The following is a 27025-nucleotide window of genomic DNA, read 5'->3' on the forward strand; positions in this document are numbered from 1 at the left end:
CTTGGCAGCTCCCTGGACGCAGCGCTGTTGGACTGTCTGAGTGGTTCAGCGAGTTTATTTTCCCGTGAACCGTGGACGCCGCAGGGCCCAAACCGGAGGGGAACATTTTAATTACAACCACTCGATCACAACATTGTGTTTTAAGGTCAAAGAGCTGGGCTGCTGTGAGGGATCTGGGGAGGAAAAGCGTGAAACGATTGTTTTACTCTCTGTCGGCGTCGGGGTCGGGTCGACAGAAAACTCACAACAACAGCACAACGGTTTTAAGAGCATGTTTTCCTCCTGCATCCACGGAATGGACGTCAGAGTGGAGACACAGTTTGCTCTAGATTTGATTTGAATCCTGGGGCAGAGCTGATTACACTAACCTGAACGAGGTTTGGGTTTGATTGGATGTTGAAGCAACAGTTACATCAGACAGCGGATGAGTGAAACACACACCTGAACCCAAAACTTCAGCAAAGGTTGCTGAAATAATGCTGTCAGCCTTTGTGTGTGTGTGTGTGTGTGTGTGTGTGTGTGTGTGTGTGTGTGTGTGTGTGTGTGTGTGTGTGTGTGTGTGTGTGTGTGTGACACTCTTCCTCTTTGTGTTACATGAAATTTCAATTTGTGACCCCCCCCCCCCATAATAAATGACAACCAACAGGGCTCGGTGCTCTCTTCTTCACACCCTGAGGGCTCCCTGCTGACTGGGGACGTGGGTGTGGAGGGGGCTAACTAGGCTTGAACACAGTTTGAAGAACACATTATGCTGTTTAGCAGGAGGCATCATTACATCTGACCCTGTGCTACACTAATTACAGGCTAAATATATACCGAATACAGAGCTGCTCCCATGGCTCTGCAGAGACAACATGCCTTTCTGAGTCAAATGAATGTCAGACATTTGACACAAGCATAAAATGACTCTATAGATTAACTCCAGCCGATCAAAGGAGAGAATATTATACAGCAGAGAGTGTGTGAGGCTTCGCTTCACCTCTCAGTGTGCGTTTGCCTCCTGCGGAGACGCTGCCATGTCCCCGCGGCGGCTTTATGAGACTTTCTGATGCCATGTCGACGTGTAATGCCTGGAAAAATCTATGTCATGAAAATCTATATGAAACATCTGTGCACTGAAGCAACTAATGGAATTTCGAGGCTCCTGTCCAGCAGCACAAACGTGCTTGTTGCTGAGATCATAGAGTCTGATTTGTATCAGGCTTTATTAACCTTTACAATTTAGGTCGAATGGGATTTTGGAGGAAGGAAACGTATCACGGGTGTTGGGGGGCGTTAGGGAGCCCCCCCCCCCCCCTCCCCCAAACACACACACACACCTCGCACACCCCTGTTTTATGAACTGCATGCGCTCCAGTCACGAGCAAAGGAAAAGGAAACCATTGTAAATCCCATCCAGAGTCTCTGTGCATCCTTTGGACAAAACGGGAAAAAACACGCGTCTCCCCCCTCTTTCCCTCAGCATTTCGGCTCCGTCCCCTCTGTGTGCACGGTGCGGGCAGCCAGGCAGACATCGATTGGCCGGGGTTCACCTGAGTTTTTTTTATTTTTTTTTTATTTCCCCATCCACGGGCGTTCATTCACAGCCGCCCCGCAGTGTCTCCGCCGGCATCGAAACGCACGACAGATTTCCCTTCTGCGCTCCTGGAGGTGCGGAGATGAAGGCAGACCGCACGTTTGTCTGTCGGACGTGGATTGGAATAGCGCTCGCATCAGGTGAGGAGACTTTTCTGCGTGAGAGCGAAAGTTAGGAGTGCGCGCGCGCGCGGCGTTTCTATCGGGAACGGAGACCCAGCTGGCTGTTTACACCGGCTCCCAGTAAATTATTGATCCGAAACTTGTTGGACTTTTTTTTAGAGGTTCAAAGTTTTCGTCGTGTTAAGCTGCAGTTTAAAGTGGAAGTTGATCATTGAACTTGTACAGTACATTTTTAAACACTATGTGAGAAATGTGAAGAGTACATCCACCCACTTTATTTGAACCTCCTCTGAACTTTCTACGCATGATTAAAGAGAGGAAGGTCGCACACATCACTCAGGAAAGTTGTCCTCACTCCCTCTCGGGACGGGATCCATGCAGTCAACACGCAGCTTGGCACCAGGGGGAGATGTGCTGTTGTTGTCTTTGATAAAGATGCAGCTGTTTGTTAATGGATGATGCTAAAGCAGATGATTAGGATGAGGGCGCTGCAGGTTGGAGGCCAAGCAGGAGGAGCCAGACGTCAGAATGTACAGTACCAGCGAGTGGAGGAGGGGATGTCGCTTTATTTTTGTAGAGGAGGCAACTGAGTCCTGCTCACATCTAAGTTACTTTCCAGCACCCAGTGAACTGGTTTATATCACCCACTGGAAACAGACCCCTCTGATTGACTGTGATATGTGGGAGCCAGGCGCTGCTTGTTTCCGTGTGTTTGACTGGGCTGAACAGCTGTTGGTGAAGAACAGGGAGCGCTTCGCTGAGGGGCAGCGGCCACATGGCTGCGCCCAGATCTCAACCCACGATGGGGGGGCAGCTATTATCACCGAGCGGTAAAATCCAGGACTGGACTTTTCACAGAATCCATTTCAGATGTGTTGAACACTCTCTGCTCTTAGTCTCGATGGATTTTATATTGTGTGACAAATGGTGTTTTGTGAAACTGGAGTCTTTTCACCTGGCTGTGTATCCCAATGCAAAAGCAGGAGACTCACATTATTCCAGATGTTCCATCTCGTTATCTAAAGCCTCAGTCCGGCACTTCTGACATCAACATGATGTGTTCCTTATCATGGTTAGTTCAAGCACACAAACACCCTGATCATTCTCCCATGATGGCAGTGCACAGAGCTGGAAGCAAGAGTTTCATTTCAGATGTCATGGATGTTCATGGAGATGTCATGGCCTGAGTCTGAACTGTGTTTTCCCATCACTCAAGGTTGAACTTTTTCTCTAACCTTTTCGCGTATGAATTCAGAGGAACTCCAAAAAAGGACGGGCCTTGAACACAGCATTATCAGTGTTGACTTCAGACATCTCTTGTAAAATAACACAGCAATGCTCTGGGAGGGACATTTTAATTCATAGCTCCATGTGTAAACCTTCGAATGGCTGTTTAGAAGAGCAGTTTTACTCCGTCACCCTGTTTCTTCACCCTCCTAACCTCCTGTGTCTTCCAGCGAAAATAAATATTGAAAAGACAATTCCAAACTGGAGTCTGATGCACGAGAGCACGGCTTCCTATTATTATGATCAGAAGGGAAGATTGAGGACGAGAGTGGATTGTAGACGTGCCAGCTGAGAACCCATTTTGTGGGGAACGTGTGTGTGTGTGTGTGTGTGTGTGTGTGTGTGTGTGTGTGTGCTTCCACAGCAGCTGCATTCATAGGGTTTTAAGAGTTTCACCCCGAGCTGTCGTCTACTATCTTCCTGTCACGCTGAGTCTCTGGTTCTGCAGTTATTTAACACGCCGCTGCACACATTCTGTCCTATTAATAAAGACGTCTTGATTGACTTTTTCTGCTACAGGATACTGTTGAAGCGAATCCCCGAATCGTAATTTCCTTGGTTTTGTTGGGGCATAATTAGATATTAAAACCTTCCCATTCTGAGAAGCAGCGTATGAAAGCAGCACGTCTCATCTCTTAGGACTGGCTTTCGGAGCCAAATGATCTTGGCTCACTCCGTGTCTTGGGTGCACAGTGTTGATACTGCTTTTAGCTGGGTGTTTTTTGTACGCATACCTCCGCTTGATCAGATCATCCCAGAAATCTGACTCTCAGCTTTGGGTATTATTCTAGTGGCCCACTTACAGACGCTGAGTTGTTTTAGCCAGCTGAACCCACCTCTTCTCAGCACTGATCTCAGGATTCAACCTCAGGACCCCGAGGAGTGGACCCTCGGTGGACGGGTGTCAGCTCGGACCCGGGAGGAGTTCTGCCGCATGTGCATGAGAAGCTCTGCAGTAATGGCTGAGTAGAAGCCCCATCGGGCATCAGGGCGTCTGGTCGCTCGCTTTCTCATGGTACCAACGCACCGACACAAAATATGACCGGCGCTAAGAGATAAGCCTTCAACAGCAACGGGTGCCAAAAATGTGTCTGAGCTGGTGTTAGATTGTGGAGGAAAACCATCTGTGGTGTTCCTGTTTTCGCTTCTCGAGCTCCCCGTGTTTTCTGTGCCCATCGTTTGACCACGCTATGGTTCAGCGGATGAACAAAACCCTCAGTGTATAAATATTCATGGATTCATGGGAGGTTGAATCCGCAACTTTGTGTGTTTGTTGACTTCTCCTTTCGTCCCACTGTGAGTTTGACAGTGTAGGCTTTTAGTTGAACTCCTTCACCTTTAGTGCAGATCTTCATGATAAGGACCCACAAAAGGCACTGATGTGGTTTTGACTGTTATGAGGGGGCTACAAACAAATGAATTTTTATCAGTGGAAAAGTCATATATCATATATCAGTCTCAGCTTTGTGTTCAGTGCCAGTGATGTTAGCATGCTAACATGCTAAAGACAGTTGTAAAATGAACAGAGAAATGAGACGTTCTGATCCGTAAATAGTCGGCTAGGTGCTGGTACTTGTATTACGGCGCCTGACAGCTTCAGACTTTTCTCCTTGGTTTCCTACAAAGAAAAGCATTTAACACTTTTAAAAGTGTCTCTTCATGGTCACTTTCTCTTCTCCTACTGCGCCAATGAAGCCTTTGACACAGCAGCCTCCTCTTTGCTTCTAACAATGTCCGTTTTCCTCAGTGCCCCGAGAAAATGGCTCCACTCAGAGGAGGTTAAACCGAGTGTTTCTCTGTCCTTCCCCATCATTTTGACACAGACGTTTTTATAATGCAGTCAATAAGGCAAAGGGGCAGTTAAACAGTTAAAGCGACTCTGAATCTGTGACTGCAGCTCTAAATGACACCGTGTGCTGCATCTGCTGATGTGAGCGCACAAATACGAGGGCACAGAATAATTAGGGGGTCTGAAATTCAAGGCTAATAGCACGGGATCAATCCTCCTAAGTGCTGTGGAGCTGCCTTTACTGGTTGACCACTCTGCAGGTGTTCTGTCGGAAGAAACACGACCCTGAGGCGGAATATTGCAAAACTCCAACTGTTGCTTAGTAACATTCACCATTTGGGTCGCTGTTTGAAAAGAGTCATTATTGTTCTGGCCTTAACATTGCTGTTGAGCCTTAGGAGGCGGTGGGTTTGAAGACCTTCCTTGCAGGAGGTTCATGGGAAAGACTCCATTGGCAAAGCCCTAGGAAATTGCCCGCTTCCTTCCACTGCAGGCCTTCAGAGCCCTGAGTGTCGACCCGACCCGACCAGCGGCGCCGCTGCAGCACCGACAGGCTCGACCCGGCACCGGAGGACAGCTTCAGCACGAGAGACCACGCGTCGACAGCACCTGTGACAAAGCGTTTACCAGAACACGCTCAGTTCCTTTCTCGGCCGCGGGAAACCATTGCTCAATAATAAAAGTGATGATTTCAAACAAAACAGCTCGGCACAGAGGAAGAGCCTGAATGGTCCGGTGTGCCTGTGAGGCAGGTACGGGAACAGAGGCTTTTAAACATAGGAAGCAGACGCAGATGGCACGACACCGCATCCTTCACGGACCCCCCCCCCCGCGGCAGGATGTCGGAACGGCCTCCCTCCTCCAGCAGTCAAGAGGACAGGGACGCGCTGGATGTCACCCTCACAGTAACAATGAAATCAAAGCGCGGCTACCAGTCAGGCCGTCGCCGGGCTGCGCTCCGGCCTTGAGAGGCGTGAACCTCATTATTTGTATCAGAGAGAGAGGGGGAGTGTGTTATGGCCAGAGGCCAGCTGACTCCACATCCACAGAGCAGGTCTGCTCCGTGGCCTGCTGGCCTCCCGTCCCCCACCGGACCTCCACAGCATTTCCGTCCATCGTTGCCAGATACTGTGTCACTGAAATAACCTTGTGGCTGCGGCGACGGCCACACGTCGCCGTTTCTCTTTCAAAGCGAACGGGAACAAAGCGGTGCCCGGGCGTCGTGACAGCCGCGGCCTCAGGTGTCATGGCGATGCATCGGCCGTCGCCTCCCCTCGTCCCGCTCCCGCCACGCGACTGATCCCAGATAAACCTGGAGAGAGAGGCGAGGAAGCGCTAACGGCGACATCGCCCCGACCGTCCCGCGACCAACGGGAAGCGGCAGAAGCATGGATGTGATAAAGAAAACAGGAAATTTGCTGGCAGTGAGAAACACGGGGCTGCGTTCAGGGCCCTCGTGTCCTCGCGTACCTGCAGAGGAGGAGCCTCTGGTCGGCTCTCTCCTCCTTCTCCCGCCTGCTGGTCAGATAGGCCTTACTGTACAATTCTACCTGGCCCTCGTCCCCCGTGAGTGACTTATCATGAGACAGCAGGCGATAAATTCCATTTTTCACCATTATTATTATCAACATCGACGCTCGCGCGAAAGCCTTGGATGCGGCAGCGTTTTGCACCTTCCCCCGACTCCCCGAGAGCCCGCGGAGAAGAGTCCGAGCGCACATCTCGCCTCGGCAAGTAGCCGGTCGCACGTCTCACCTCCCTGTCAGCCCGGCATGCGGCGCTGACACATCGGAGCCGCCCCGCGCGCGCGGCGACTCGACGGCCACAATCGCCCTCGAAGCGTCCAGACCTCCGGCGCTCAGCTCGCACGCACACGTGCATCTGGCACTCGGCGCTTCCATCATGACAGAGGCATGCGGCGCAGAGAGGGCTGAAAGCCCAGCTGTGTAAACCCCGGAGCCTCACACAGCTATCTGTGCAGAATCACACGGCTGGCACTGGAGCCGCACACGGCGCGCTCTTTCCACCGCCTCGTTCTCATCCCAAACACCTTTCACAAACTGTGGCGAAGCACTTATCATTTCCTCTGTTTTACTGCTGTGTAAACAAAAATCCTGAAAAGTTGTTGTAGGCGACTCGACGGCAGGACACAGCTCTGTTTTTTTTAAAACCCGCACTAACTACCGGAGTCAGGGTTTAATTTACTTTGAGCAGCCTGTGAACATTAATCTGGTGTTTATGGCCCGCGCGGCCGTATATTACCAGGGGGAGGTAAATCAACCTCGGGGCGTTTCTGCAGGTTGAAATGTGATGTAGCTTTTTGTTGGGAGACACTAATCACCCAGAGCTGCTGCTTATCTCGGCACCAGCAGCTGGAATGCATGGGAGAAATACAGCTTTGGCCCAAAGCCCTGTCTTCACATGTGGCCAGAACGTCGATCTGTCGTTTGTTGTTGGCTACAGAAAAAACAGCAACATCAACAACCAAAGCTGCTTTATAAAACACATTATCTTTAAATACATTCCAATTTATATTCCACTATATTGTTATCATTTTTATCTACTGCTCTGTTTCAAACAGGTCCGTAAACGCAGTCGATTTGCTAATTTACCAAATCAATTAGCCGACGCCTCACCGTCGATATGGAATCTATAAACAACAGCCCTGCAATTATTTTTGTCAGTGTTACTTTGTCATTATATGCTAATGCAAGGCACAATTCTCACACGATTCTCCCGTGGGGGTGGTGTAATTACAAGACGCGATGAAGGGAAGCACTTCATCAATATTATTAAAGGATAAATGAAGTCAAACGGCTCAAACCATATCGCGTACACAGCAGATGAACGCGGAGCTTGGCTGCGTGTGACCGGCTCCGCACTCCGCTCACCTTCATGGCAGCGTTCGGCTGCAGCTCCCTCCTCTCTGCTCCGGACCGGAGCTCTGTTTAAGAACCGAGCTTTCGCGGAACGCACGAAGCGTTGACCTTGTTTTTTTTTCACAAAGACGAACGAGCTCGCTGAGCGATAACGGTCATAACAATCTGTCACCAAAACGCAGCATGAAAGGTCACAGCAGGGGGCCGTGTTTGTTATTATGACAAGACATGCCATCAGGCACCAAGTGGCATGACTTAATGTGTTTTCTTTGGTATTCGCTTTACATAGCTGTACACTGGAGCCGTGTGTGCTTTTAATTATACTTGACAGAACGCAAACACTTACTAATGGGATTATATTTTCTCAAACTGACAGGCCTCCGGATCCAGTGTCTCATAGTTAGGCGAATTAGTGTATACATTAGGCTGTGCATCCATATGGAACTTATTGACATGTGACACCAGACGTCTCCATCACCGTGAAACACGGGGCTGAGAACCGGCAGCGACCCGGGCCTCGGCTCCAGTAAGTGAGGTGTGGAAATGCTCTTTTCTCACCTCACATTGATCGGAGGCTGAGAGGTCGCCGGCTGTTCTGGCTCGCAGCTTTGCGTCGCCCCGCTCACATAAGGCCACGGCTTACTTACAGGAGCCGCCCTCGGGATCACATGTGATCCAGGAAAGGTTCCAAGTCCTCAAATAATGTGAGTCACTTTGGAAACGGGCCACTTCCTCTGAGAGTGAAGCTCTAAGTTAGGTTGGTCTTAGTTTATGGATCATTCCAAATAGCCGATGCTAAGCTAAGCTGTCTGTCTCAGGCTGTGCTCCATCCATACCAATCAATTCTGACATTTCAGAAATGCTTCAATACGCATCCATCACCGAGACTCAGCTACAGCAGGAGTTTTAGTGCACAGCTCATCAGTCAATGCACTGGAAAAATGCCAATACACATCAGTGTGTTTAAAGTACGGCGTGGAAACGCAATTTATAATTTCACTTGTCTTTCAAATAGTTGTGATGGTAGAAATGTTCAGAAAAAATGGAGAGTAACATTTATGGGGGTGACTACTACAAAGCTTTCATTTAATAATTTAAGATGTAAAATGACAAGGTTTTATTTCCAAGCGTTCTCTATTATTTGTAACTCTCGTCGAGACACGTTTTCGCTCCTGCATTAGTTTTTCAGACGGCTTCACAACATTTCAGGTGGGAGGAAAAAAAAGGGCAGGGCCGTGTTTTGCGGTGATGGGGCCGAGGCCTGTGGCAGGTTCACATGTGAGCAAAGACAATGTGCTGGGGAAGAGCTACGGATCTCTGGAAGAGCGGGGAAGGAATCCCCCGCCGGGAGCAAACCTGGAAGTGATTCACGGACTGACACCACTTCCCACATGGGTTTGTTTTCTGTTGGAATGGTGGCACTGTGCACATTCAAGTGTTGCTTGGTGGGAAGTGGAACAGGCACATTTCATTATTACTTTTATTATTAGCATAAGTAGCAGAAAGGTTTTGTCCAGTTTGAGAATGGTGGTTAAACTCACCCATATCTCGCTCTGTCTGAAGGGAAGCTTTGGACCGAGCGTGGGGCAGCGAGGTATCAGCCTCATTAAGCAAATATTGACATTATTAAACCTTGCTAAACTGTGTTTCCCGGATAGAGGGACGCGTAGGAGGAATCACAGCTGTCCGGAGCTTTGATTGGCAGCAGGCCGCGATTGAAAAACGGCCAAAAAAACTTTATTCAAAGTTTTCCCAAATCAAATCCCATCTCCAAGCATGCCCAATGCGCACTACGGGCTGAGAGTGAGAGCGCAGCACCAGAAGAGCCGAGGGATTTCACAACAGTCGGCCGTCACCAGCTGCCAATCAAAACCCAGAACTCTGGACGGCTTTGATTGTCGTGCACAAACAGCCTCCTACACGCACTTCTGGCCAGAGCTCGGGGTTTTGATTGGCAGCTGCTCATGACTGACTGTGGTGAATTAGGATTTATTAATTTTTTCGCTGTGGCTGCTGAAGTCTCCTGTGCCGACATGTTGGAAGATACGTGAATCAGCAGTGTCTGATCTAAATCTCCTCTGCTGCTCTGTTGTACATGCGACCGCCCCCTAAATTGTTTAACTAAAACTCTGGACCGCTGAATGTGAACGGTACCGACCTTTCCCTTCCATCCAGACGTTGTCCTTCAATGGGAAACATACACTTCATTACATACTGCACACGTATGGCCTGAAAAAGAGTTTACCTCCACACACTCTCAGCCCGCGCTATTTGTCTGCGCATGTTTACATCTATAATGACATCCAGGTGGGTTATAAGTCATGGTGACACTTTAATATATGATAGACTGTAGGTGTGGAGCCTGGCTAAGTGCTAATAGCACCCTGAGGGGCCTCCAGGACGGTAATGACATTCTGCACTGACCGTATTAACCAAGCACAAGTCAGCAAAGCGAATGCACTGGTAATGAATCAGGAGCAAATGGTCTCTGCGGCTATTTCACAGCAGCACCGAGTCATGAGCGGGCCATGATTCCCGTCTGGGGCTTTTCCCGGCGCGGACCCACCTGCGGATCGCCTTACACCTTGTAAATGCAGCGAACAATGTGCCGTCGCGTCCGATTTCAGGTTTCTGGCGCGTCGGTGAGACCCGACAGCTCGCCAGCAGTTCTGTCAGAAGCATTAGGTCGTGACTGACCCGCGTAACATGAGCCTAATGCTGTGTCTGCGTTCGCCCCCATCAGGTCTGGTGATTGGCTTTTCTATGCCTCCGCCCGTCCTCGACGGCATCACGGGCGACCGAGTGATTGCCGTCCACGAAACGCTCAGCATCACATGCAGGTATGTGTTTGTGTCTGCTCTCTTCTTAAGGGTGACTCATGCATCATTTGTTTGGACGTTGTCCCCAAGATTTCACAGGCAGGATGTGTAAGTAAAGGCTCTGATGCTAAATTACCTTACATGTGATGTTGACCCAGTTCAGCTCTTGATAAAATACACTGCTGCCTACACAGTTGCTGTTGAGGAGAAAAAAGGTTCCGTAAAAAGTGAACGACATGACATCACTGTTGTTTATGAGGCCCGGGACACAGCAAGACATCATTCGTGCAACATAAATAAAGTCTGACATGCTCGAATTTCCTGTAAATAAACAGTCTAGAAGCAGCATCTAATGTAGATGCTGCGACTGTAAATCAGGACTTTTATTGTGTCTCCAAATGGAAACTTGGAGGAACCCTGCTCACGGTTCTTTATACTGTACATACCGTTCCTTTACATACTCAACAAGCATGCAGAGACTCATTGCTAGAAATTATGAATAAAAAAACAACATTAGTGAGACGCACAAGGAAAGGTCATGGGACGGTCTGCGGCTGCTTCGGGCCACAAATTGGAAAACTCATCCACGGCGATAAGGATCATGAGCAAGAAAGGCTGATCCTGGGGATGACACTCGATTAGAGCCCCTGTCATCCTGCGACAGGACGATGACCCAAAGCAGAGCTGGGGAAGAAGCAGCCCTTTTCGCTACTCCCACTATAAATCACAGGCGACGGGACTGAACCCCAACGAGCCTCAGAATGATTACGCAGGAGACTCAAGCAGAGACATCGCTGTTTTACACCGAGGCAGCGTGAGCAAAATGAATAGCCACGGTTTGTTTGAATGAAATCCCTGCACTGCCTTCTACTGCCAGACTTACAGTTTGCTAAAGCAGCACTAAAAGTGCTGTCTTTGGAAAGCAGGAGGCCCCTCTGGCTTTGCCAACACAAATATTTCATAGTTATTTGCAAGTAAACCTCAAATGAGCAGCACCAGTGAGAATATAGACGAAAGTAAGCCAGGTTCATTTTATTTAATTTAGATTTAACAGCGCTTAATTTGCTATAATCTACTGTGAGTAGATAGATGTTACTCACGCTGGCAGGATAATAATTTATTGATGTTCTGGACTGATTTCTCACTCTTCTCCAGTCTCCGCTGTAATTACACACACTTCCAATGTGGGTTTTGGTAGCGGTGGAAGAGCAGCTATCAGTTTGCAGCCAGGCATCATGATTCCACTCAGTCTTACTCATAAAGCCTCCGGGTTAACATATCCACCCATAGCTGAATTGATGTGACACGGCGCAAAGCAAACAAGGCCGTGTGGAGGCTAAGAAGGATTTACAGCATCAGTCACATACAGTCCGAACAGGACACCAGGAAAAACAGCTGATCACAAAGCTTCCATCAGCTTCAAACTCACGCCGTCCAACCTGTTTCCTGTCCTGACCTTCTCAGGGGACAGCGCACGCTGGCTTGGGCTTGGCCCGATAGGAGTCTGGTGGCGCGGGAGCCAGCGGAGCGCCAGGTTCAGCTGCTGACGACCACGAGGCCTGGGCAGAGGGCGGTGTCGGTCAGCGAGTGTCCGGGGGAGGCCGAGAGGCCGTACTGCAAGGAGCTGGTCCTGAGCAGGGCGCTGGGCAGAGACACCGGCAACTACCGCTGCTACTACCAAGACGTCAAGGTCGTCACGGACGCGGCCACCGCCGCCAGTGTGTACGTCTTCGTCCGCGGTGAGTCACGGCGACCATCAGCGTGATTCTGAATGCAGAACTGGCGATTTTAAGTCGGAGAGAGACTCAAAGCATGTGATAAAGGTATGAATAATACTATGTTGCTCAGTTGCGAGTGGAGTAACGCGAGCAGCAGCTGGGCCGGAGAGGAGATAGAGACACGGCCCCACGCTGGGCAGTCCCATCCACTCAGCCGTCCACCCGTCTGTGGCCGCTGTTTATTCCTTCTGACAAGGTGCCAAAACAGTTTCCACAGATTTAGGCGAGGGGCTGATCAGAAACAGACGGAGCGGCAGCCGTAAATTAGAGATGAGAGGGGGGACGCATGTGGATGGAGTTAGCCGGGCAGACGCTGACCCCGGCCTGTGCTGCAGGCGCTCCCCTGAACGCCCGCACGCGTATCTACGTTACGACCTGCGCTCACGGCGGCTCCGTACGCGTGCGCGCGCTCACATCCGCCATGTTCTGCAGCTCTCCTCGCCCCCCGGGGGCCAAACGTCCCCCCATCCGGAACCAATTGCATCCCCAAACTGCATCCAGTGGTGTTATATTTCTGTTGGCTGCACGCTTAGTACGGGTAAAGCCCCCCCCTCGCGTTTGTCTCGCAGCGAAAAGGCAGAATAAGGTAAATTGTTGACACCTTTACGGAGACGGCTCCCGTGGCTCGGAGCGACACACAATGAGGAGCGAGCGTAAAGGTGAGGTTCGTTCGACGAACAGCGTCGGCTCAGCTTGTGACACCCAGCGGAGGCCGACCCCCGGCCCCCCGCGTAATGCTGTTTACTGCGTGGGGAGTGGGCTGCCGCGTGACACGGTAATGGTGATAAAGGCAACGTACAGCGGGGCCTCCGGGGGTCATTATGAGGCTGTCAGAGATCCGTCTCCCGGCTCATGAAGTTACCTCAGTAATAGCAGCCATTATCCCAGCTGGTGGCGGAGATCCGACTTAACTGCCTCTCGTTCATTTCTGCACCCAGACCCCGAGCAGCCCTTCCTCAACGGAAATGAAATGCAGACCATCCCAATCACGCGGGCCGCGACCCACGTCACGGTGCCGTGTCGGGTCACGGTGCCTGATCTCAACGTCACTCTCCAAGCGGTTGGTTTCCATTCGTTTCTTTTTGCACACTCGTTTACGCTCGCTGATTTGAGCCTGAGCTTTGTCTCAACGCGTGCGCACAGTTCCCCCACGCGCTCCTGGATGAGAGTCGGATGACGTGGGACAACAAGCGCGGCTGGTCCATCCCCAGAGACATCCTGGACCGGGCGCCCATGCTGTTGGGAGCGGGTTGTGAGGCCACGCTGGGAGGCAGAGTGCACAAGTCCATCACCTACGTCTTCCACGCCACAGGTAAAAAAACACACACACTCCACAAGTTCACTCACAGCTACAACAACACGGGCGTCCCGGCACAAACGCTTCAATTAGGTTTGAGGCTAGAGTTTCTCACCATAATTCCGCACGGCGCGGCGAGCGAGCCAATTACGCCTTAATGCCGTCAGTTTGAAGAATCAGAGGTCATTATGTAATTTCCTTAAAGACAACTCCCTTTTCGTGTGGGACGTGTTCCAGCAGCAGCAAAAGAAAAGAGAGGAAAGGAGGAAGAAGGCGAAGGCGAAGGCGTAATTACATTTTGGGAACTTTTTGTTGAGGTTTCTTCTCCCGTACTCTGGCATTCGTTTTCCCCAAAGCAACGTCCTCATCAGTCAGAGGAAGAAACTGAGAGGCCATTCTGACTGGAACAGCTAATGGGGCGTTTAGCCCATCAGGCCATCACAGTCTGCAGCACAGACATCACCAGAGCTCTGCCTCGTTTCCACTAACAGCCAGAGGTGTCTGGGATGATGTCACGGACTCTGGCCACTATCCACAGCCCCCCTGCCTTCCCTCTCTCATCTTCAATTGAATATTCCACTTTAATTCCCGTCACTGATATGAGGCGTGGAAAATTAAATGTGCGAGCTTGTGACAGTTATAGTCGCATGGCTCCTCCGGACCAAAGGACAGTCATTTCCTCTGATCCTGTGCGGAAGGAAAACTGCTGACGATGTCACCGTGACCTCTCTCGTTGTCCCTCTGCCTCTGCCTCTCCCTCCTCCTCCTTTTCTTTTTTTTAATCAAACAGGAAGTGAGATTTACAATGTCAAGCTGCTTCCTGAGGAACCGGTGGAGCTGATGGTGGGGGAGGCTCTCAGCCTGAACTGCACGGCTCTGGTGGAGTTCAACGCTGGGGTGGACATCCAGTGGTCGTACCCCGGCAAACAGGTAAAACCCCGGAGCAGCTACTCACCCGTCAACGGGGATCAGTAGGAATTGCATGTCATCCTTTGTCTCGCTCCGCTAGACAAGCTGGGTGGAGACCAAGCCCCAGCGCGACGCTCTGGAGCACGCCACCAGGGCCGACAGCGTCCTGAGCATCCCCAGCGTGAACGTGACGGACAGCGGCCCGTACGTCTGCAACGTCACCAGCACGGACGCGACGCTCACCAGGCAGACGCGGGTGGTAGTTCACGGTAGGCTGCACACACGGGCCCCCAGCCTGAGGTCAGCGTCCTGAGTACATATATAATGAGTACGTAATAGGGCCTCCTGAGGCCTGCAGCCACAGCGTCACGTCTGGGAGCGTGCCCAGTGTTTGCTTAGCGCTCGGCATAAAGTGAGCTCATAAACGGGAATCACTGATTCTCGTGCTGATCATCTTAGCTGAGTGCGTTGGCTCCAATAACCCTGGAAACAGAGTGCAGGCGAACGGGAGCGCTGGCGTGGAGGTAACGTGCTAAGCCGCCTGCGGCCCTGACACAAAACAGACTAAATGAATGGAATGCCAAACATCATGGTAGCCCGTCTAACTGTTAAAAATGGGGCACAGAAGTCTCTGTTGAGCCAAAAGCGCTTTAAAATGAGCCAATGTCTCTGATGACAGAGGAGCCGTTCATCAGAATCGCCTACAGAACCGGGTCGGTGCTGGAGGTGACCGCCGGCCAGAAGTCGTTTAAGTTGCAAGTGAACGTGTCGGCCTTTCCCACACCTGAAACCCAATGGTGAGTTAAAACTCCGCAGAGCATTCATTGCGTTCACGTTCCAAGAGCACCATTAAGCCGCAGACAGCAGAGATTTGCTCATAGTTCCAGGGAAGGGCACCTTAGCGGCACGTCTGGTGCTGTAATGCCTGGGCTTCCTGCGTTGTTTCCAGGTATAAAGATGGAAAGCTGATAAACCAGCGCCCTGAGTTCAGGATGAAAAGGGTGAGGATGCACCTTAATCACGCTTTGGAGATCAAGGACGTCTGCCAGGACGACGCTGGACTTTACACCGTGGCGCTGAGGAACAGAGGCGCCGCGCTGGAGCGGAGGCTCAACATCACTCTGGTTGTTAACGGTAACCACCGGGTCGGTCTGAGTTCCCCCGGCGCACGTGGCGCCAGATGCTGCGCGTGTAATTTGTGCCGCGGAGCATTAGCGACAAATGCAAATTGCATTCAAAGTTATTTCACACACTTCACTAGCAATAATAATATGTTGCGTATTATGGTAATTTTTTTTGTTGGAAAAAATTATTTAGTATCACGACAGATTCCATATATGAGCTGTGGGCTCTGTTCTCACTTAGTGTATCATTATATTCCCCCCATCATAAGAAATGCAAAGATGACTATCGTGGATGATAAAGCATTAATTATGTGGGGAGGGAGAATGAAATTCAAAATTAATAAGACTAAGATGATAGTGAGGCATGTGACTGACTCTCTCCTTCTTCTCAGTGCCCCCACAGATTCATGAGAAGGAGGTGGCTGAGCCCTCCAGCCCCTACCCCAGCGGCAGCAGCCAGACCCTGACATGCACCGCCTATGGTCTGCCCACTCCCCGTGTCAGCTGGCAGTGGAGGCCCTGGGGCCCCTGCGTGCTCAGCAACAGCACCCAAAGCAGACAGTAAGAATCACACGCGGGGGGTCGAGGCGGATGAAAGCGGCGGAGATGAAGGGGGGGAGGTGGAAAAGGTGGAGAAGCAGCGAGCGGAGAAAAATAGAAAGCGTGTCTGCTCCGCGTCCAGGCGCTTTTTCTGCCTCTCCCACGCAGTAAAAACGCTGCTTGTTCCTCTGATCCGACACGGTTCCGCTCTCACACAGCGGCCGCAGACGCACACACACACGCACACGCACACGCACACACACACACACGCACACACACACACGCACACACACACGCACGCACGCACACGCACACACACACACACACGCACACACACACACACGCACACACACACACACGCACACACACACACACACACACACACACGCACACGCACACACACACACACACACGCACGCACACACACGCACACACACACACACACGCACACACACACACACACACACACACACACACACACCTGCTCATAGACATGACAGGAAGCCACCTACGGTGGGTGTGTTGGCTTGTTGCACGCCGCCCGCACACATGAGGTAACTCCACTAAAGAGCCTTCCAGCGTTCGCCGGCTCCCACCGTCTTCCTCCGGGGCGTCGCTCTGAAGCTGCGGCGGCCGTTGACCTTTACATGTGGGCATTCGGCACGAGTGCAGACGCGAGGCGGTTCTGAACGCAGAGGCCCGAGCCCGGCTCCGGCTCCGGCTGATCACTGCATGCGCGTGGAGCATGACATTTCATAGCGGAGGCGTGGCATGCGTTGACCTTTTGGTGAATGGGAATTGGATTTGTGTGTTTTTTAATTCGATGGCCATACGTAAATGGGTCAGAGCGGCACAAATGCACAGGCCTCCGTCCATTTATTACGGGTTGGTCCCGTTAGGCAGCACACACCGAACCAGCCTCCACTGCAGTTATATTATACACAAACAGCCCTGCTTTGATAATATCTGGGCAGGTAGTCGAATCCAAGGTTATTTTCAAACGCCATGTTTTTTTAAATTAATTCAATACATTTTATGAACTATCAAGAGCTGATCACCTCACGTCCATGCGACACCGAAGAGATGCAAAACGAATTTTCATTTCACGTTCCATTAGTTCTGTTATGGCGCTCACGCCACAGAAGAGACGCTCGTGCCCTCGCTGTTCCCGCCGTTGCCAGGACACCTCGCGTAATTGCGCCGGCTGTGGAATGCGCGCGCGGCTGCGCGGCTGCGCGGCTCCGATTTTTTCTCGTAAAAACCTCGGGACGTCGGGCTCGACGCGCTTCTCAATTCTCCGCCCGCTGCTCGGCTTCTGCTGCGCATGTCAATAGGAGCAGACGTTGTGACTGTGTCTGCGTTTCCCCCCCGAAGGGTGCGGCGGGACGGGAGGGGCCGGAGCGACGGCACCGGCGGCACCGGCGGCTGTCACCGCTGGCGGGGCGTCCACCCGGAAAACCACACGAACGAGCTGGAGTCCGTGGAGGCGCACGACGAGGAGGTGGACGGACGACAAAAGGTGGAGCAAAGCTGTCTGGTGGCTGTGAAAAGCAAGAGGAATTTGTCTCTGTGGAAATGAAATCAAAGTGAATGACGATCGACTGTAGACTTTAAATGTCGGTAAAAAGAATAATTATAGTCTGAAAAGCAAGACGTGCATAAGTTGACTGATCCTTGAACTGCGGCGTCCTCAATTCTGAGCTCCACAGCAAAAATGTGTCCATCAAGACTCATTTCCACCGTAGAAATATTTAGAACTGTGTTGCTCTGCAGACTTCCTGGTTATGAACACACACCCTAACAGGCATGCAGGGGTCACACACACACACACACACACACACACACACACACACACACACACACACACACACACACACACACACACACACACACACACCACCCTTGTGCCCCCTCGCTTCCCGCTCGTTGGCCCGTCAGCACAAAATTCAGTTCAAGTCAGCTGGTGGAGACTGGTCTGGCCCGGCCCGGCCCGGCCCGGCCCGGCGCCACACACTGATCCACCAGGTGAGCTCACTTCCTGTCTCCCGTCCCACAGAGGGTGAGTCGGCTTCACATTCGCAACGTCACCGTTTCCGTCGTGTACAAGTGTTCGGCGGAAAACAAAGCGGGCCGAGACGAGCGGCTGATCCACTTCTACGTAACCAGTGAGTTTCTCCAGTGAGTCTCTCCCTCCGTCAGTCACCAGCGTCCCCTAACGGCACCGCGTGCCTCCTCTGTGTCTTTAAAGCCGTCCCTGAGGGATTCGCGGCGCACGTCCGGCCCTCGGTGGATCCCCTGGAGCAGGAGAGAGCGTCTCTGTCCTGCACCGCCGACAACTACACCTACGAGCAGCTGCGCTGGTACCGCCTGGACCCCCGGGCCCTGCCGGAGGAGCAGGGCAAGCCCCAGGAGCTGGACTGCAGGAGCGTGCGCCTGTACGCCCACGCGCTGGACACTAACCTCTCATTCCAGGAGCCCTCCAACAGCTGGGTCCTGGACTTCACCTTCCCCTCCATAAAGCTGCAAGATGAGGGCCATTACGTGTGCGAGGCTCAGAACAGGCGCAGCGGGGACAAACAGTGTCTGTTCAGATACATCTCCGTCAAAGGTGGGACACAACAACAGACGAGAGCTGCAGACAGTGGCACGGCTGCACGGAGAGTAGTCCGTCTAATCACAGCTAATTATAGGGAGAGGCTCAACCCTTAGCGGTGGCTCCACACACGGTGGAGCTGGTGTGGAGACGCTGGGGGTTTGTGAATGCGCTCACGCACAAAGGCTGGTTCACGAGTAATGGAGGGATCGTTCGCATGCACGACACCAGTGTGCAGGGACAACAGAGCTGAGAGGCTGAGGCAGAAATAGATGTATGCTTCATTCATACTGTAACCTCGCGTCAGCGCCTGGAGGAATACAGATTTGTTAAAACACAATGTACAACAGCCTTTGTGTGTCCGTCACGCTGGTAGCACCAGTGCAGACGAGTCAGAGTGCTGATGTCTTCTCTTCTTATGATGAGAAGACGGAGAGAGTAGGGGGCGGAGAAGGAGGGGTAGGGAGGATCATGGGGAAGGATCATGACGAGGAGGAGGAGGAGGAGAGGGGGAGGAGGAGGAGAAGAAAGAAAGAGGAGAGGAAGAAGGGGGAAGAGAAGAAGAAGAAGAAGAAGGGCAGGAAGCAGGATGAGGATGAGGCGGAGAGAGGAGAAGGATAAGGAGAAGAGAAGAGAAGAATAAGCAGAAGAAGAAGAAGAAGAAGAAGAGAATAAAAAGTCCTAACTTCTTAGCTCTTATTCTCTTTGCTTATTAGTCGCTTCTTCATTCTTCTTCTTTGCTATCTTATTCTTATCGTTCTGTCTTCTCTGTTTATCCTCTCCTCCTCCTCCTCCTCCTTCTTCTTCTTCTTCTTCTATTTTTTTTCTTTCCAACGCCGCTGCAGCCTTGGAGGCGCCGCGGTACAAGCGCAGCCTCACCAACCAGACGGTGAACGTGACGGAGTCTCTGCGGATGGAGTGCGACGTGGAGGGGAGACCCCTGCCCCACCTGTCCTGGTTCAAGGACAGCCAACCCCTCCATCAAATGTCAGGTGCGTGAATGCGACTGCGACTACAGTCGAATGCGTTCGTTGTGGACGTAGTGTCCCTATAATTGGAGTGAAAGCGCAGCACATCCACACACAGGAACAGCCACCCACTACCAGTCAACGACTGTGTCCAGAACCAGCGTCAGGAAGACGTCGCCTCACATGCACGAACCCAAACACATGCATCGCATTGTTCAACCCCGTAGGCCGACAGATAGGAGTCATTAGCTTTCTCAGCGTGTATTTCTTCTTAATGTTTGAAGGACATGGGGGGTTCAGTGGGGGAAGCATGGACAGCTGATGGGCTCACTCAGAGGTTGCTGCCGGGACCCGGTCCGCACTCAAGAGAACGGGATGATAAATGGCTTCTGTAGATCGAAGTCCAGGGGTGTGACAAGAATTGTTATTGCAAAGGTTGCTGAAATAATGCTGTCAGCCTTTGTGTGTGTGTGTGTGTGTGTGTGTGTGTGTGTGTGTGTGTGTGTGTGTGTGTGTGTGTGTGTGTGTGTGTGTGTGGTGCGTGCTTGCCACTAATCGCGTTGTGCCTCCTCGCAGGGATCCAGCTGCAGGACTCGAACCGCACCCTGAGCATCCAGCGGGTGAGAGAGGAGGACGCCGGGCTTTACACCTGCACGGCCTGCAACCAGCGCGGATGTGTCCAGTCCTCCGCTGCCGTCAGGGTCCTCGGTGAGACACACACACACACACACGCACGCACAAATAGTGTGCTTTGCTTTGCTGGATGACATCACGTTTAAGTTGAGGACTGTGTGATTGTAACAGATCTGTGTTACAGATTGTAACACAGCTCCTCTTACAGCCGACTGAGAGTATTGTCATAAAATACAGCATATAGAGTATACGTGACTTCACTCTTCTGGGTCTTTGCCTCAAGGTTCAAGCGACAAGGCCAACATAGAGATCGTGATCCTCATCGGGACCGGGGTCATCGCCGTGTTCTTCTGGGCCTTGCTCATCCTCATTTTTTGCAACGTGAAACGGGTCAGTGTGTCTGTGTTTGTGTCACGGCGACGCTTTTAAGTCTCTGATTAACCGGTTCCTCCCTGCAGGTTAACCCGGCCGACATCAAGACGGGCTACCTGTCAATCATCATGGACCCGGGGGAGGTGCCTCTGGATGAGCAGTGCGAATACCTGCCCTACGACTCGTCGCAGTGGGAAGTCTCCAGGGACAGACTGCAGCTGGGTGAGTCGACCGGGATGAAGGAGCGCACGTTAAAAGGAGGAGGTGTGAGCGAGGAAACGCGCAGGCGGAGGAGGAGAGTGAATAGATGGATGAAACTAAATTATTTCTCCATTTCCACAATCCATAATGGCACGAGCTTGGCCTGCAGCCAGCGGGGCAGACCGCCGCCTAGTCGAGTGCTAACGTTAAATATGTGCTCATTTCTCGCCCGAGGAAAAGCATCTGCTCCGCGACGGCAACGTATGGGAACGTGTAATTTTCCAAACGCCACAGTTCAGATTCTAATTCCGCCCCCGTGCCCGCGCCGCTGCCAGGCGCATTTACATTTTGCAAGCACCCCTGCAGCTACCGACTACAGCTGTTTGCGTACGCCAGCGAGACAAATACCCATTAACACCAATGTTCTGCGCAGGGAAGGTTCTGGGCCACGGCGCGTTTGGGAAAGTAATTGAGGCCTCTGTGTACGGCATCAGCAAGAGCAGCAGTTTGGACACGGTGGCTGTGAAGATGCTGAAGGGTGAGCGAAAAAAAACACACACACGCACGCACGCACGCACGCACGCACAATCAATGGCTGTGATCTCCGGCAGCGATGCAATAAAAGCAATTCCACCCTTGAAATGCCTGCACATAATAGCGAGGCAGTGCCTGCATATGTTGCAACAGAACATCTTGTTAGTAACGGAATCCAGGCGCTGAACTGTCCCCTACACTGGTGCATTGTGAAGCAGCTTATCAACAAATAGGGCTCCAGTCTATGAGCATCTGAGGTCCTGTGTGTAACCTAATAATAATTTGATAATATGTAACTGTACCTGCAGCACATGTGCCTAATAAAGTGGTCCAGGACGTATCCAGGACCAAACGTTGTACGTAGAACGATCGATGCTCTGCGTTTCAGATGGAGCCACCGCCAGCGAGCACAAGGCCTTGATGTCAGAGCTGAAGATACTGATTCACATCGGTCACCACCTGAACGTGGTGAACCTGTTAGGAGCCTGCACCAAACCCAACGGTGAGCACCCCCCCTCCACCCTGCCGTAGGGGGCTTTATAGTTATCGTTTGTGGCTATAAATGAGCTCTCATTTTCCCCATTGTTGTTCAGGGACTGAAGATCCATCATAATAAGGTGTTTACATCAGTTTTTATCTCCTGCATTCACCGCAGCGCGTCATGAGCCTATTGATCCATAGATGTGTTTTATCTCTTCACAAAAGCAGCCGGCAGCTCGTCGTTATATGTGAAGAGAAAGAAAAGACAGTTTTATTCCTAATGCCTTTTTTATTGTTCACTCTGTAAGAAAACAATACAAAGTGTGGTGAACCATCAGTTGTCTGTGTCTGCAGGTCCGCTGATGGTGATAGTGGAATATTGCAAGTACGGGAATCTGTCTAACTTCCTACGAGCCAAGAGAGAGTTCTTCCTGCCATACAGGGTATAAAACGCTGCTGAAGTCATGGCCGCACATTAGAGGAGGAATAATCAGAGCCGTTCTGTGTATTTCCTTTGTTTACCGCCTTGAACAACACCCATAAATGCACTAAAACCAAGATTCGTCCGCTTTGGTATTGATTTGGAGGACGGTGCTTTGAATTGTCTCCCTGCTCAGGATCGCTCTCCAAAAACACAGAACCAGGTGAGACGGATGATGGAAGCCGGCCAGATGGACCAGAGGGCTCACCAGCCGCCGGGCCCGGCCTCCTCCTCTGCGCTCGCCAGTCACCAGAACCCCTCGTCCATCGGGGCTAGCGAGGCTCCTGCTCTGGAGAAGAGTGAGTCTGCTTTAATGCAGCAGGGTGAAATATTAAACACATTGTTATAAATGTAACCTCACTCCGGTTTTTCCTTACGTGGCTGACCGTCTTCAGTGGAGGACCTGTGGAAAACGCCGCTGACCATAGAGGATCTAATATGCTACAGTTTCCAAGTGGCTCGTGGAATGGAGTTCCTGGCCTCCAGAAAGGTTAACTTTATTATGAGCATGACGCAGATAATCAGTTAATAAGTTAAATCAAACATCAGCTTCAGAGACAGTGGGTTGGAGGTTGGTAATAAACCACTTGACATTTATAAACAGGAGCGTGCCAGTAAAAGCAATGCAATTAGGAATAAATGAAATGAAACCAAGTGTTGTGGAGCATGTAGCTGCTAAGAGACGGACGATCTCAGGAGGTGGTGGAGAAAAACACCACCACAGAAAGACCAGGCCACACAATTATCCCCCATTTATATTTATATATAAATATTTATTTGTTTCAAATTGAACCAAATTAAAAGAAGAGTTAAAGTTAAACAACGTGCAAAGTGCAAACACTCATTAACTAATCCCAAGGCTGGTACTTACTGTCTCTGAATAGCAACCAACAGGTTATGTTGTAATAAATGACTAAAATAAAATACGTGTTACACCATGATCACACTGAAGATTCAAAGGGCAACAACAAAGTGAGCTGTAAGTCATAATGATTGTGAATGTGCGCTGAGCAGACCTGGTCTGGTTTGACATGATCCATGCACGTCGTGACCCCGAAGGCGCGTTCGCCTGACAGCGAGAGCGATGTCGGATCTCCTGCAGCGATTCCACACAAGTCCAGTCTGAGACATAGTCCAGAAACTGGCACCGAGACACACACACACACACACACACACACACACACACACACACACACACACACACACACACACTGAGTTCAGCCGGTGATTAAAAGGCGCTACCTGTTATTTATTTACTCTGAGTCATATCTGTAATTCCTTCATCAAAGGAAACAAGGTGCAAACGCTGAGCAGACACACACCCGTCCTCGAGGTCGTGACGTATGTGTGGCCGTGTGTGTATCCACAGTGTATCCACAGAGACCTGGCAGCCAGGAACATTCTCCTGTCAGAGAACAACATTGTGAAGATCTGTGACTTCGGTCTGGCCAGAGACATATACAAAGACCCCGACTACGTCAGAAAAGGCAACGTACGACATCCTCGCTCTCACCAGCTGCTTTATTACCCATTAACCTCTTTATGTTTTTAAATCTCCTATATAGCAATTAAATGTGAATGCAGGTCTCATTTCGGTTCACGTGGCTGTCTTTAACTACTTGTCTGCTCCCTCAGGCTCGTCTGCCGTTGAAGTGGATGGCTCCAGAGAGCATCTTTGACAAAGTGTACACCAGCCAGAGTGACGTCTGGTCGTTTGGGGTTCTGCTGTGGGAGATCTTTTCACTGGGTAAACCAGAATAATCAGCACACACCGGGTTCACTCGTTTACGCCTCTAACGAGGGCTTCACCCTCCTCCACCTCCAGGTGCGTCTCCGTATCCGGGGGTTCAGATCGACGAGGAGTTTTGCAAACGCCTGCGAGACGGCGTCCGGATGAGAGCGCCGGAGACGGCCTCCCCCGAAATGTGAGTGAATAAACCGCCTGATTGTTCACAGCTTAAATGGTGAAAGGAGGGTTAAGTCGTGACGACGCTGCCCCCTGCTGGTAGATACGGCATCATGCTGGCCTGCTGGCAGGGAGAGCCCAAGGAGAGGCCCACCTTCCCGGCTCTGGTGAAGACGCTGGGAGACCTGCTGCAGGACAACGGTCTACCAGTACGTGCAGCGACTCGCGACGGGGCCGGTGGTGGGAAATGTCGTGGTCTGAGTTTGTCCCCAACGCGTTCTCCGCAGGACGGCAAGGACTACGTCCCTCTGAAGCACTCGCAGAGCTCGGAGGACGACGGCTTCTCGCAGGCCTCGTCGCGGCCGCCGTCTGAGGAGGAGCTCAGACTGCCCTGCAACACGTTGCCCACTAGGTACTACACTCCTGGGCTCCATCAGCATGACCTCACTGATACGTCATCAAGTCAGTTATTTGTAAGGGGACATTGTTGTGCTCTCGTCTTTTAGGTATTATAACTGTGTGCCTTTTGCCGGCTGCGTGTTTGTGGGACCGTCTACAATGTGCCAACCCAGAGTGAAGACGTTCGAGGAGTTGCCCCCGCAGAAAGCTCCGCAAGTAAAGCGTTTCCTCCTCTCAGGGTAATCAGCCGGTTAGTCGTTAGCTCCTCTGATGTCATCCTGCGTCTCATCCCAGGATAACCAGTCAGACAGCGGGATGGTTCTGGCGTCCGAGGAATTCCAGAGAATTGAGCACAAGCATCGCGGCGCCGTCTCCAAAAGGTTAATCACGCCAGAAGTCTATTTTTTAGTCTGCGGGTGTCTGTTATTTAATAATCACACCTCTATGGGTGCGTTACTCGCTGTCAAACATCCCACTGATGGTTAAAGTGAGGCCTAATGTCATGAGATACTCAACTCTTTACAGTTAGTGAGAAAAAGAGTCATGTTCTCCTGTGTGGAAACATTATGTGGCCTGAAACTGCAGCAGAAGTCTCCATTCATGCGTGGATGAGTAAGAGAAGTCAACAGGCTGAGTCATTTTATCAGTGAGATCACGTCTTTTCTTATCATTTGAGAAAAGAAGTATCAAAAAAGGTCTAAGGCAATTTAAAAAGTCACTGCTTCTCAGAACAGCGTGTAGGAGGAACCTTTGGCCGAGTACAAGTCTACGCACGCGTACAGTAAAAGCAGGAAAAGTCTGTCATTTACAGTGTTGTGTTCCACTGCTGTCATTCTAATGGGCACAAAAGGTCGCGTTAGATAAATCAGCCTCTGAGATGAGATTCGGCACTAGTGAGATGAGGATGAGGCTGATTCAGTCGTTTCCACATCCTCCAGTCATGTGGAGAACTAGATGCCATGACTCAACTCCCAGATAAAAAAAGAAGTCAAGGCAGTGAGTGTGTCCAAATGAACGTGACGTAAGGTGGGCTTTCATACATGCCTCCGTATTAAAAGCCATTATATTACATCTGCTTGTTCTGCCTCTAGTCGTATGGGCAGCAGCAGCAGCACGGAGCCTCTGACGGCCTCCCAAGGCTCCCCGGGTCGGAGCTGCTCCAGGCACCGTCCCAACTTCTTCAGCCAGCTGTCGGGACAAACCTTCTACAACAACGAGTACGGACACCTGTCTGAGGAGGGCTTCTGTGACTTCTTCTCCACGCCTGACGCCCCCTGCCTGGCCTCTTCCAACGTGTAACCTTAACCTAAGACGCGGCACGAATAATAGGATGGGCTTAAACCGGAGTGCAGGGGACCCCTAGTGTAGATGGAGATCAGGTTATAGATCCTTGCCACCATTCCTTTTTGAACACGCCCTGTTCAAACAGACTGATGTGCCTGCAATTCTTCCAACCAGCCACTGGGTGGCAGCATTACGTCAAAAACCCTGATTATTTTTACATTCATACATATTTTTATGTTTTATATAAAATATTCTTCTAATGTACAAATAATGAATCATATGGAAAGAAGTTAAAAAATATATCTCGTTCCGAAATGATTACTTTAGTAAGTCTTTAAGTGAATACTTGCCATTGTCAGGTCCATAGACTCAGAGTTAGAAGCTCTAAGGAACGCACAAGTTAACACAACCACCAGATATTTTTGGTATCTGTGTCACTGGTGGAGGTGGATATGCGACATAGTGAACAAGGAGTAAGTGATGGACACAAACAAACACAAGGACTGAATAAAGGCGTGAGTCACACCGAGCACCTCTTATCAGAGCAGGACGTAAGCATGATGACAGAGGTGACAGCTTAACACCCTGTTACATGATCACATCACGAATGACAACCTTCCTGTTGTTTACTCTCGTTGCCAGCTGACAGAAATGAGCAGTGCCAAAGTCCGCCACACACGTAGACGCACAATTACAGCCGCCAGAGATTAGGCGGCGATAGAAAATGGGAGGCGCAAAGTTTAATGATGAGGTTGACCTGAGGTTTTATCTGGATGAACTCAGGTAAACTGGTGTTTAACATAAAGCGGTGATTCACACCGACACTGTTTGGAATTTAAACAAGGCTTCTGAAGCAGCAAGTCTCACAAGACGGTTAATTAAAAAGAGCCTGTTTATAAAAAAGACGTGGAACATACAACAGTGATTTCTATGGTCCATTGCTCGAGAATTACAGAGTAACCCGAGACGGGAAACAGTAAACGGATGACCTTTAGTGTAGTAGAAAGACTGGTTCTTTATAAACGCTATCACCGCTATCGCCCTGGTAACAAAG

At 50.9% G+C, this 27025-nt stretch overlaps 1 protein-coding gene across 2 annotated transcripts; it reads left to right on the forward strand.

Moving 5' to 3' along the window:
- Positions 1-1376: 1376 nt before the first annotated feature.
- On the forward strand, positions 1377-26289 carry flt4 (fms related receptor tyrosine kinase 4). 2 transcript variants are annotated; one of them, XM_055512514.1, is made up of 30 exons: positions 1377-1716; positions 10397-10493; positions 11937-12211; positions 13189-13310; positions 13394-13562; positions 14338-14477; positions 14557-14725; positions 15136-15253; positions 15406-15590; positions 15973-16141; positions 17495-17639; positions 18177-18285; positions 18369-18728; positions 19559-19705; positions 20258-20389; positions 20598-20704; positions 20773-20908; positions 21321-21425; positions 21810-21923; positions 22256-22344; positions 22540-22681; positions 22778-22872; positions 23752-23874; positions 24018-24129; positions 24208-24307; positions 24392-24497; positions 24576-24700; positions 24795-24903; positions 24982-25067; positions 25779-26289. In XM_055512514.1, the coding sequence occupies exons 1-30, from the start codon at positions 1659-1661 to the stop codon at positions 25984-25986; spliced, it is 4152 nt and encodes a 1383-aa protein (XP_055368489.1). In that variant the 5' UTR covers positions 1377-1658; the 3' UTR covers positions 25987-26289. The 2 variants fall into 2 exon arrangements, with proteins under 2 accessions (XP_055368489.1, XP_029021465.1); XM_029165632.3 differs by having other exon boundaries at positions 1378-1716; positions 22519-22681.
- The last annotated feature ends 736 nt before the right edge of the window (positions 26290-27025 follow it).

The sequence above is a fragment of the Betta splendens genome, chromosome 10, assembly GCF_900634795.4.
Source record: "Betta splendens chromosome 10, fBetSpl5.4, whole genome shotgun sequence".
Taxonomy (NCBI): Eukaryota; Metazoa; Chordata; class Actinopteri; order Anabantiformes; family Osphronemidae; genus Betta; species Betta splendens.

Excerpts from the sequence above, each read along its gene's own strand:
- flt4 (XM_029165632.3), top strand. The coding sequence starts at position 1,659 with ATGAAGGCAGACCGCACGTTTGTCTGTCGGACGTGGATTGGAATAGCG. Across the intron at positions 16,142-17,494 it reads AACAGCACCCAAAGCAGACA|GGTGCGGCGGGACGGGAGGG; the intron begins GTAAGAATCACA and ends TCCCCCCCGAAG. Across the intron at positions 24,308-24,391 it reads GAGACGGCCTCCCCCGAAAT|ATACGGCATCATGCTGGCCT; the intron begins GTGAGTGAATAA and ends CCCTGCTGGTAG.